Here is a 12,858-nt window from a genome sequence, read left to right as displayed (position 1 = left end):
ATTTAACTACATATACTTATAAAAGGATAATTTTTAATCATGAAGTAAATTGAAATATTAGAAAAACATAACACTGAGTTTAAAAAAAAAACTATTCTTTCTCATTAAACAAAATCTAGCGATAGAAATAAAGAAAATATTGCAATACTGAAAATTTAAATTTAAATTTTATTTTATTTTAACTTTTCTTCATTAAGTCTGAAAAATCACTAAAATTCTATTTTTGTCTTATTCATTTTATTATTTTTTCCCTCCTAATTACAATTTTTATCTTTTTACCATTTCATAATTTTCAGGAATGACTTCTTTGTAAAATTCCCCCAAAAAATTTCCAAGAAATGCTTTCAAAATTAAAACAAGCTTCATTCATTTTCTACTAAAATATAAAAATCATTTTATTTCTCTCACAATCGACTCACACATGATACATAAAAAAGAGACAAAATAACTATTGAGACACTTGATGACTTCATAAATGTGGGGGGTTATTGTAGTTCCAACAAGGTAATAAATTAAAAATATCCGAAAATGACCACCGAGGTTGGGAAAAAGTGTGTCTCCGTTATTTTTGGGGGACCTTACATAACAGATGGAACTAAAATTCGAATTTAAATGGCTTTATGCATAAATAAGTTATTGGCTGGGCGAGATTGGGGTCATTTTGGTTGCAAGCAAAACTGGTTGCGATGCGGAGTAAAAGTGAAACATTTTCTTGACCTTGGGTGCTTCTTGCAAATTGTGAACGAAATAATCACACACACACACAAAAAACCCAAAGAAAATTCCAATCGCCGGAAAGTCAGTCAACCCGTTGAAGATGTTTTTTTGTACAGACCGCGCAAAAGCTCCGCTATGGACTTTGCGCAAGCACGAGAGTTCCGTTAGGTGGCGGCAGTGGGATACCTTTAATGACGAGAGCTTTTCCCAGAAGGGGCCTGAATAAATCCACAAATACCGAAAAGCGTCGTGCTGAATTCTGCGAAAGAGCCGAAAAGTAAGCAAACAGATTGTGGTGAATTTCGTAGCTTTCGTGGGGAGAGCTTTTGAAAAGTTCAAAAAGTTCCACATAATTCATAACGATTTACTTACGAGGATAAAGTTACCCGCTGCTTTGGAAATACTCGTGACGGTGTTGAAAGAGTTTGCGAAGAGATCGCTGGGAATGTCAAGAGCCACCTTGTTGCGATTTAGTTGAGCTACATCACCGTTTTCCACTTTGCCTTTAGCTACCTCTTTGGCGCCGCTGCTTGCCTACGGAAAAAAAGAAAGAAAAGACACTACTTGAAATATTTTTATTACAAAAAGCTCTCGAGGAGAAAATAAATTAATCAGTGATGGTATGAAGCTTGGGAAATGAGGTTAGTGGTTTTATGAAAGAAAACTAATAAGGTAAAAACACAATTGAAGCGATTAAAGGTATATTGAGAGGAGATTTTTAATTAAACTCTTTTGACTATTCTGAAAAAAAATTGTTAAAATATAAATATTACAAAACTTAATATAATCATTTTAATAACTAGGTATTATCAAATAAATTAATCAATATATTAACAAAATGACTACCTACACATACAATATAATAATTGTATTTACATAAATAAATTCTTATTTCCGGTTAAGTTATGCACACAAATTCTTCATAACTACTGGAATTACTTAAAAATCAAACAAAACGGTTTTATGAACTTTGTCAATTTATGGAAGCTTTTCTTAATTATAATTTCAAACAAAAGATTAGCGAAATACATACATAATTAAGTACATAAAAAAGCTTTGTAGCGCTCAAAGCAGACAAACATTGTACAAAATTGAAATCTTACAAGCATAGATATCTTAATATATATAGCAGAGCTTTTCTTTTAAATTTTCAATTTTTATATTTTTTATTTCTTAATATTATTTGATTTTATTTTATTTTAGTTCATTCCCCTTCTTTTCTTTGACGTTAAGGAATTTATCGTTTTAAAATAAAAAGAATTTTCACAATCAATAAATCAGAGCATATACCTTAGCTGAGATTAAAGGTCTTGTTTCGATGTTGATTGATGGGTTAAAATAGATCAAAAAGACCATGAGAAACTTTAGTATTTAATCAATATATTGACAGCTTTACAGATTTTGTAATTCAGGCAAAAATAAGATGAAAATAAAACGTATTTAAATCAATTAAGGTTGAAATTTATTTTATTTTCTATTTTTTATATTTTAATTTTTCCTCTGATATTTTCTTATTCTTTAGATTTTTATTCATACCTAATTCTTTTTAATTCATAATAGATCTAAAAGATATATATTTTTTAATATTAATCCAATTTTATTTAAATTAATTAATAAGGACAATATTTAAAATTCTATCTAGAACGTTTAAGAAAATATTTTCCAATAAAAAAAAATGTATTAAGAAATAAATTCTTCGTTGATTTCCTTGGGCTTTTTCCACGCCGAATGACAATCCCTTTTGCAAGAAGAGACTTTTCTTTCAGCCCACGGGATGGATCGCTTGAGCTGAGGTATTTGGCAGGGTTTCAGATGGATAAATTTCGCCACTTTAAGCCAACAACTCCTCACCACTCATACACAGCAAATGGGCAAGTCTTCACAGCCATGAGGTAATTTCTCAGTTGGATTTGGTCACTTTTCTGTGAGACGGCGCGACCTTGTCACGTTCCATCTGGTTGAACCACAAATAAAGATATACAACAAAATCTTTCGGTGGTCGATGGCGGTGCATTAAAACTCCAGATTAAGTAAAGTTGTTGTTTCTTTTTTTACTTCTCTATACATTTAATACACATTCTTTTCCACTCGATAGATATGAAAGAGTATTTTGAAAAAAGACATATTTACAAAGACATTCTACATTCCATGATTTATGTTGGGGAAGGTATAATAATAGTGGGGGAGGGGACTAAATGATGGTATTTTGTGGCTCTGGTAAATGGCAGTTGCAGGTGAAATTGGTGCAGGAGGGGGTGGATGTCTTCACCTGCTCAATGCGTTGCAGAGTATAAAAAATTTTTGTTGCTGCTTTGTAAACATCTATAATGGCAAATTAATACTATCCCTTGTGGCTGGTAGCTCTTCGCTGGACTTGGAAGGTTAATTTTCTTGCGACATTTTTTTTACGGGGAGGTCAATTTCTTTAGCGCCGATTTCATCTAATGACACACAATGTGTCTGGGATGGTAACAAAAACAAATATCAAAAAAGCTTCACAGCCTCATTTCGTAATTTCTCTTCACTGTGAATGTCAACTTCTCGGTCACAGATTCCCTTCTTCCTTCTGGGTTGTTTGTTTTTTATTTCCTTATATATCCCTTGTAAATGCTTGGATAAATGATGATGGTGAAATTCTGTTGTACATGAATTTTGATGGTGATGATGCTCCAAGACGACATCCGCTGTTGATGGGGGTGGATGAAAATTTTCTACTTGCGTTCGTCGTCCTGATCTTCGCCGAGATCGTCATCCGATGACTGAGTGCCACCTGATGAGGAGGATAGAAGGGGTCCAGAGAAGCGCAGCAGGGATGTGAGAATGCCACCAAAGCCAGATCCACCACCACCACCTGAAGCATCCGTCGCCGTCTCACCGCCTGTCGTTGCAAATCCACCACCAGCACCACCGAGGAAGGATCCACTGAGTCCACCGAGTTTGCTTGTAATGGCCTGAATCTTGGGCGTAATGACGGCAGAGATCAGGCTCTGCAGACTGTTAATCTGTGGCGGACTCTCAATTCCATATTGTTTGTTCTTGGCAATGTTGGTTTGATCCAGTACATCGATAAAGCGCGTTTTCGAATCGATTAGCGAATCAATTTTCTACGGGGCATTTGTACAAAAGATGTTAAGGCTAAATTAACCATTTTTTCTTTACAAATAAAATGTGTCATGTGGGTCTGTAGTGTGAGAAAATGAAAAATCTCCTCTGATATGAATAATTGCATGTACTTAGCACATATTTCTAATGGTGATTTTCTTTTCATTTTTTTTTCTAAAATAAATAATTAACTCTGCGGTGTGCGGGTTATATTGAATTTGTTATACAAGAATTTCATACTTACGCTAAAAACTAATCCAAGTAGAGCGTTCTTCGTGCCAAAAACCGCATCGGGTAATTTTCTCTTTTCCCGCTCCAAACCATGCCCACTGTCTTCCTGGAAAAGTCAAAAAGGGGAAAAAGAAAATTTGTGGAAAGCCCTACATAGATACTTCCCACCACATGAGGTCACTTCATTGAAAAAACAGCTAATCATCGGTACACTATTTGGTCTGTCTACAGCAAACAATTCATGCGCGCGTGGAGCTTTTAGATAAAAAAAAAACTACGACTTTTACGTAACTGCATTGCTATGTTCAAACAATCACAGCATCAACAATCAATAATCACGGCAAAGAGGCAAGTGGAAGGCCACATTTGGTTAGAATGTCTTGAAAATTAAAATGAAAGTCCCCGCCGTGTATAATTTCAAAGGGGGTTGACCAAAAATCCCGTGAAAGAAAAAGAAAAACGCAAACTGAAGGAAAAATCCATCAAAAATGACGCTAAAACAGCCAGAGATTAATTAGCGGCACTATGAAAAATTATTTCATTGAGCCATGATCGCAATATCACTCACGATTGGTGACTGGATGCAGATAATAAAGAAAAAAAATTACCAGAAAAAACCCCTCACAGAGATACAAAAGAGATTGACTGTTGCTAAATTTAATATGTAGCGATCTCGATGATGGAATAGAGCAAACTTTCACTATTCGCTCAATTTTTTTCTTCTTCAGCGTGAAGATCGCACGTGAAATGTCCAAGTGATCGCGATCAGATGATCATGTTGGTTGATTTGGACACACTATGGGCTGTTTGTGCAACCATGACCCCGAGAAAAAAGGTGCGATCATTGGTTTTTGGGACACGATCGGCAATTTATGAGTGGCAATTCGTTGTTTTTGACAATGGAATTGCATAGTGTGTACGCAAATGTAGTGCTTGAAATGCGAAGCAATACTTTGAAGATGATTTGAGCATTAAGAGGGAATTTAAGCAATTCAAATTACTGCTTTGTACAATTGTATGGAGGTTTCTTTAATCGATCTTCTCTGCATATCAGCATAAAAGGTAATTAACTCCTCTGAAATATCTTCTACATTATACATTCAGTTGCAAATTATGTCTTTATCGCAATGAGATGGGGCTTTCTTAATAGTTTTTTTTAGACAATATTCTGAAAGAGCTATAAAAATGAAGTTTATGACATTTTTTTAATTACAATTTTTAACACAGATAAAAATTAATTTTCATTCATTATATACTAAAAAATTAAATATGTGTAATTGAATAAAAACCACGTATGTGATCCTATAACCGGTGCGTGTAGCTTAAAGCTCGCCTAAAACTTTTAAATAGATTAAATTACATGAAGTTTTCTTATTAATGTAAAATTTCATAGATTAAATTTCGCAATTTTCTTTTTAAATTCCATAATTATTAAACATTTTTAATAAAATAATAAAAATAAATATTAAACAATCTGTCCAAGAAAACTTGAAAGGAATTCGATCAAAAGTAAAAGTAAATTATCTTATCTGAGAATTTTTAATTAATAAATAGCTTAAGGGCATAAATGTGGAGATCACAAACCATCAATAGCAATGATTATTCCTAATTTTTAGCCAACATGCTCGTATAGTTGTTTATATTTGAAAGTAGAACAACTAGAGAAACAATTATCTCAATCTAAATTTGTAAAATTGAGTTGAATAAGAAATTAATTTTTAAAATTTTTATGTAATTTTTTCTTCATGCAATTTCTTGATCAAAAGCAAAAGTTTTAATACTTTTCACAATAAGATAATTAATTTTGATGAAAGTTTTATTTTGACTGTAAAATAATGTTAAAATTATACGATACTCATTGTTGATATAATTGAGTTGTCATGTTGGAATTAAAAATAAGCTTTTAACTGATTTTTTAATTAAAATTTTTACTCTTTAAATTTTATTTTACCGATAAATAAAGATATTAAATTGTGGCTATTCTAATCTTTAATATTTTATAGATAAAGCTCAGTAGAAAGCACATAAAATAAGTTCGTTTAATCCTGAACACCCTGTACATGAAAATGCCACGTTAAAGCAGTAAAACAAATTATACAAATTAGATAAACGAATTGTAGTACAAAATCCTCCATTCCCTTAACTTTTCCTTCAAAGGTTTCAATCAAAATTAGATGTGATTCTCTGACATTTATTGCTCAAAAAAATCACTCAAAGTAAACCACAAATCGTAATTTTCGATCAGATAGTATTCACAGCAATAGAAAGAAACATTGACCGTCTTTCAAACTCATAAAATAACACGATCGCGAGTAAGCAAATCGCGATCTCTTGTTTACACAATTTTCAATCACGAGAACATTCCCTCTGGAGATTAATCTCAATTGTGATCATCTCCTAATGATTATGGTGCTTGTGCCTCATCATTGCGGATTGGCAACTTTGCGAAAGCTTTCACGGTGAATCTGTATGCGATTTGTGGTATTTAGAAGCCCGACGAATTGCATAATTTCTTTCTGGCACGCATCTAAATGGTCGTATTCGTGGTGTTGGAACTATAACTCGATAACATGTGGTATTGAGTCATTATTGGCACACAAAACCATCCTGTAATGTTTCTTTTGCAATGATCGGTCAGAGCTTTTCTTGTCTCAAGGGGGGACAGTTGAAATTGAGAAAAAGGACAACACGGGATAATTTTTCACTTTGCACTCACCACTTGATTGATGGGATCCAGGTGATCGTTGAGATCATCATTGCGCTTCACCCGGGCAGGAGATGCAGCAATTTGGTGGACAGCCAAAGTCACCAAGACTGCTACAGTTAATCCACTTTTACTCCACATTTGTGATTGATTTTCTGCAATAAATCCAGAAAGGCAGAGAAATAGAGATTTTGTTAGTTGAAAACTTGGATGGAAAGACTTTAACGTGTGGGTAGGAAAGGAACGTTTGGTGTGCACACTTTTGCCTTGGCGCAAGGGTTTCGTGATAGAAGCGTGGGTGGAAGTTGTCTAAGAAGAACGTGGACACGGTGCAGAAGATCACAACGCTACCACACGAATGGAGGAATGTTGTGGCTCCAAGAAGTAGTCGCGGGAGCATTCACGAGCGGAATGACCGCAATCGAAAGTTGATGACTATGAGGCGCGCTATTGCTGTCTTCTACCTCCCAAATGCGAAACTCGTCGGATGAAAATTACCTCAACCACCACAATCAGTGTATTAAATCAACTCTGTATTGTGTATTGTATTTCCATCTTTTATTTACCGTCTTCTTCCCTCCTTATGCGCACACGTGAAATTACCAACGCGGAGAGTTTGTTGCAAACTTTTGTATTATATACCGTCTAAAGCTGAACTATTACCGAATGCGACTTACTACAAAGTGAACTGCTTGATTCCGTACCCGAAGCTCAATTGCAGGTGAGAATCGCACGGTAAAGGAGGTAAAGTGACTCGCCGCGGTGGAAAAGCGCTCTGTGTTGGTTTTCTGTATGGTGGAAAATTTGTATACACGAACCTTCGAGAAAAAGGTGGAATGAATCGCACAAGATCACCTCTCGGCTGCAAATGAACTCCTATCATGTGAGCTTGTTGGTATTTCAAAGAGTGGCAGTGGCTGAGAGCCAGACCAAAGAAACTAGGTCAGCTGTTTTCAATTAAACAACCCAACCAACTTGCTGAACCAACACCCAATATGTACCACCACGCGATTAGGGTTCAATAAAAATCCTCAAGGAAAAAAACGCAAAACTCCGCAATAAAATCATCGAAATCATCTTCTCCGGGGGAATCTCTTACGCGATCTCACCGTCAATTTTTGTGGTACCTCATTGCACATTATATCCTCAATTTAGCCCATTAAAAAACTGGCTATTCATCGTAATAATATTGTACATTTTTCGTCTTGCATCAGAGCGCCACAAAAACCGACACTTTTAATTTTGCGAGATTTAGTAGGACAATAAATGACTAAAATATTGCACATATGTACATATATTGAAGTGGTTTGGGCTCATTTTGCAATGTGGATGCGGTTTCTCTGACCCAACCCCAAAAAAACAGGTATACGTAGGTAGGTAATTTAAAATTAAATTAAGGAAAAGATGAATCCACTTTGACGTAGGGGAGAGCGGGGCTAATAAAGTCACTTAAGGGTTTAGAAAAAGCCTAAAATATCATATTTCCTAGCTAAATAGTACAAAATGATCTGAGAAAGAGTTGTAGGGCAGTAAATTTCCTAAAGAAATGAGCTATACATTTCGCTTTATCTATTTGGAAAATATGTTATTTTGAGCCTTTTCTAAACCCTTAAGTGACTTTTTTAACCCCGGTCTCCCCTATAATTTGTAACTGATCTTTTGCTCATTTACCAGAGGATTAAATGTTTTGTTATAAAAGCTTTTTTGGCGCTTTCAAAGCCTAATATGACCTCTAATTATATAGATCCTATCGAAGACTATGTACATAAAAATCTAAATTCTAAATATTTATTTATTTTTTTCATTAAAATTTTTTTTATACCGTAAGATGGGGTGGTAAATAAGAAGAATGTTTTTTTATGATTGAAAATTAAAATTCATCCCAACAATATATGTGCTTTAGCTGAAGCTTTTTGGTTCCCTGCAATTTCATTTCCTTCCTTAAAATTATAATTTCATCAGTATTTCTTACAGTAAATACACGGCGGCCAAAGAAAAGAGAAAAACTACAAACGTTTACTCGTTGCATGGAAATATCTTAAGATTTTCCTGCAAAGTCAATTTTCTCATATAAAGCCAATTATTTTGACTCTCAGTATACCCCCCAAACAACATAAACTAAACAGCCCATTGAGAGTGAAATAACTTCAACAATCTAATGATAACTGGATGTAAAATTACTTTGAGTGTACCTACTTTGCAAAGAAACAAGTTCCAATTTTCTGCACTTTGAGCTTTCTTGACTTTGCGAGTGTTTTTTTTTTGCAAAAGCCAATTTGAATAAGTAAGACAACAAAAGCACACCCACCCCCCGATCTTGTGGTATGTTTTGAAATGCTCAACATGGAGCAAAACATAGAAAAAGTTTAAGTAATTAATATTAATGACAGTCTAGCATGCAACAATTGAAGAAAGAGCCAGTGAATCGAGCAATTTGGACAATTAAACATTTATTTGAGGAAGTAAAAGAGACGACGCTATGAGCACGTTTTCCATTATACAATAAATTCTTCGTGAAATTTCCTCCTTTTCGCGGCTTTCCTTAGCTATGTTGGCATCTCACACAGGTGATGGATGGATTTTCCACGGATCGCCTTCGCGTGTGTATTCAATCGAAGCGATTTTTTTATTGGCGCAATATCAAGATGAATTTTTTACGTCTCCCTCACGATCTTTTTTTTTTGTCATTTTGGTTGTTTAAACTCTCAATTTCATTATGTACAATTTTGACGACATGTCGCGCTTTTACTTCGCCTTGACCTCATTTTATTTTGTTCACTCTCACAACTGGTTCAGAAAATAATGTTTGCAAGGAGGCAAATCAGTCGGTTAATGCCTTTTTTTTTTCTTCTTCTACCATTGCATTCAAGAGGGGTATAATGTGTACAGCACTAAAAGCACTTCATGGCATATTGGCAATGCAGAAGAGGTGTACGAGAGCGGCAAAAAGAGGTGTCACGGTGTGACGAGGCAGATGACCTGCCGTTGGAAGGTGCAATTGAGCCATTGCAAAACCACAATATTTTCCAGTGGGAATACTAACGCTGTGCGACCTTACGCAATGGAGCCCCATCGTGGTTGAAAATCTTTCACTAATTACCTTTGCTTTGCTCTTGCAAAGCTCGTTATGCGCCACGCGGGGTCGGGTGTCACGGGAAAACACCAATCCGTGTGGCATAGACCATGCTTGAGCATGAAAAACCAAAAGGAAAACCCACTGTGTGGCTACAAATAAAACTGCAATGCGTGCCCCAGAACGCCCTCATGATCCACATTGGGCGGCATTGCAGCTGGAAATTTCCCAGAAATTTTTTACACTCAACACCTTACGGGCGTTGCATAAGCGGTGCTCTTTATTGATTTTTGGCGCGAAGCCGGTAAACTGCTGATTCATATGAATTTTATTTTTATTTTGCCAAAAAAAACACAACAACGAACAAAAGAAATGGAGTCAGTGGTTTTTTTGCCTGAAATGTATGCAACTTTCGGAAATATTCATGAAGAAAAAAATTCAACATCTTTTGCACAATCAATTTAATATTCCTCCATTATTACAATAATTTCTTCGGTAATGTCGGTAATGTCTTCCTCCGAAGAAAGTAAAAGTTGTTGACCTTACACGCATATATTTTTGGGAGAATTGCAAGTGCTTGAAAATAAAAATTTTAATGCAAATTTCGAAAAATAGCCACGAGATAAAAATCTCTCATACATCGTATTTAATTATTCTTGTGCTCTACTGAATAAATTATTGGTGGGAAAAAATCAAAAAACTCTTCTCCAAATTGGTCAATTTAAATTAAGTGTTTACCAGACATGAAATTACATTCATTCTCTAATAAATTTTTGCAAAATCTTACTCCACTTTTCGCTTACAAAATTTGCAAATTTAAAAAAATGGAATTAATACAAACAAATAATAAATATTCGGAAACTCCCAATAAACAAAATACCATTGTGGGAAGAATTGGTTAATTCATTTCCAAACACAATAATTCATCTTGAAAACCTCGCCTTTCTTTCGCAAATTAGCTTTTTTCCCCGCATTTAAAAAAAGTATTTTCCACTGAAACACCTTTAGCTGAGACTCAGCCACACCCGGCGCCTCCACTTGCCTTCCACCCGGCGTCTCCATTGAACGTCCCGTGGAGGATTATTACATAGCCCATTCAACATTGACATTATTACTGTTATTATAGACGCTCTGGATGGGGATTTATGTAATTGTTTAGGCAGATGACTTGACACCTTCTTGGTTATTTTATGATCTCCACATTATGAAAAACAGTAGAGCCTATGTGAGTGGCTTTTTTGTCGTACGACGATGCACTCGAAACAAATCACTTGGCCTCGTCAAAAAGAAATATTACGAAGAGAGACACACAGGGAACGGAATTTGTCGGTAATTAAAAGCCAAGCAAGTGGCTTTGCGACTGTTGTAATCAAAAAAATGGCGGGAGATCCTTGAGAAGTATTTTAAATATATATTTTCATTTCATAGCACCTTCACTCATATTGGTGCAATATATCTCACCAGACAATTCAACCTCTCAAAAATCAATTTGGAATTTTATTTGATTTTTCTGAATGCAATTTTGGCGCCAAATACCACATAAGGTGGTTAAAGAAAATGTAAGATAAAAGTGTTATAATCCCGAGAAATGACTAAATTCGTCACATTTTGTGGTCCATTAGTGGGATTAAAGGGGCATTAGGCAGTTTAATTTAAAATAAATATTCCAAATAGTTCGGGAGATCTATAGAACAAACAATTTTTTAAGCTTTTCAGCAGCAAAGAAAACAATTATTTTTAAGTTAAATGACTTTTTAAATCAGAAAACGTTTGAACGCAAAAACTTCGTTACGTAAAAACAATTTTGTGGGCTTTTTGACTTTATAGGAAATGAGATTTGAATAGTAACCAAGTAAAGAATTTTAATTTAAGAGAGTTCTAATAATTTTTTTCATGAGTGTGGAAAAATTACTAACATCTTCGCAAAGGAATTTATTCATTTTATGTGAGAAAACTTCTCATTCGGAAAATAATCTGGATATGGTTTCTTACTAAATTAGTGTCACGATTGTTTCCAGAAATGAGGGATTTCCCTTTACAAAATTCGGTAAAATCCTTTTCGGTTAAAATATTTTTTATTTAAAAAAAGATATTTCAAAGCAATTTTTTTTCTAATTAAATTAATTTGTTTTGAAATATATTTGATTGCCATCAATTGCGGTTGATTGCAGTAGCTGTGAATCTTTTAAATTTAATTCGCACCTTAAGAGCTCTTTTAAGTATAAAATGCTTCGCAAATTGGCTAATGCATTCAAAATATCCGAATTAGCGTATTAATTTTAATACTCACACTCTAATGTCCCTCTCGCAATTTAGTGCAAATTCAATATTGCAAGATTTATGATTTTTTAGCTGTTTATAAGTGGCTTCCCTTGAACTGAAACTTTCACTTAAGAGAACATTCTCCTCCTCTGCAGCAAACCATTAATACGCGTACTCTTCCACCAGCCCCAGTTAAATCCACGCGCGCCAAGAACACCTCTCTGTGTTCTTTTTGTGCACCACCAAATCGAGTTTTTTACCGCGAACTTTTCACTCTCTGCGCACAGATAAAACTAGTTGCAGGCGCGATTTTGAGACACACACCCAAAATCAACTTTATTATGAATTTTACTTTTTAACGCGGAGACTTTAATTGGTGAAATGGTGTCAGTGGAGTATAAAACATTCGTCGCTTTGGCGACTTTCGAGCCAAAAAGCACACCGATTGAATGTCGGTGTAAACATTAAAGAGAAAAAAAAAGCTAACGATTTTTCCTTTCAGTCATGGATACATATACTTACAATGTGGAATAGTTGATGGATAATATGGAGGGAATTTCAAGGATTTTCGCACTAAATGTTTTCCAAAGTCTCTTTTTTTTCACTTCACTTTGCACTGAAATACCACAAAAATTTCTCAATCAACCACACTGTATCACATGGAGTTTTCCTGCCCGCACTTTTATGAGCCTCTCCAAAAGCCACCAAGGCGAGGAAAACGAGAGAAACACAAGGAGATGGTGCACGTTTGATTATTGATTTTTTTCTG

The 12,858-nt window shown here is 34.8% G+C and overlaps 2 protein-coding genes across 3 annotated transcripts in view; both read right to left on the bottom strand.

Annotated features, from left to right (window-relative positions):
- Positions 1-12,858, bottom strand: part of LOC129790865 (UNC93-like protein) — a 1,060,245-nt gene that overhangs the window by 979,620 nt on the left and 67,767 nt on the right. The window lies entirely within an intron of this gene.
- On the bottom strand, positions 2,408-7,450 carry LOC129790937 (uncharacterized). The gene is made up of 4 exons (XM_055828788.1): positions 7,432-7,450; positions 6,767-6,909; positions 4,064-4,156; positions 2,408-3,821 (listed from the first exon to the last, which is right to left on the bottom strand). The coding sequence occupies exons 2-4, from the start codon at positions 6,893-6,895 to the stop codon at positions 3,429-3,431; spliced, it is 615 nt and encodes a 204-aa protein (XP_055684763.1). The 5' UTR covers positions 6,896-6,909; positions 7,432-7,450; the 3' UTR covers positions 2,408-3,428.

This window comes from Lutzomyia longipalpis, chromosome 2, assembly GCF_024334085.1.
Source record: "Lutzomyia longipalpis isolate SR_M1_2022 chromosome 2, ASM2433408v1".
NCBI classification, from domain to species: Eukaryota; Metazoa; Arthropoda; class Insecta; order Diptera; family Psychodidae; genus Lutzomyia; species Lutzomyia longipalpis.
Note: the sequence above shows the minus strand (reverse complement) of the source record. Positions and strands in the feature narration are given on the sequence as shown.

What these genes read in the sequence shown, in the direction of transcription:
- LOC129790937 (XM_055828788.1), bottom strand. Translation starts at nt 6,895, where the DNA reads ATGTGGAGTAAAAGTGGATTAACTGTAGCAGTCTTGGTGACTTTGGCT. An exon ending in TGGATCCCATCAATCAAGTG is followed by an intron (nt 4,157 to 6,766) that starts GTGAGTGCAAAG and finishes TGACTTTTCCAG; the next exon opens with GAAGACAGTGGGCATGGTTT. An exon ending in TACTTGGATTAGTTTTTAGC is followed by an intron (nt 3,822 to 4,063) that starts GTAAGTATGAAA and finishes AATGCCCCGTAG; the next exon opens with AAAATTGATTCGCTAATCGA.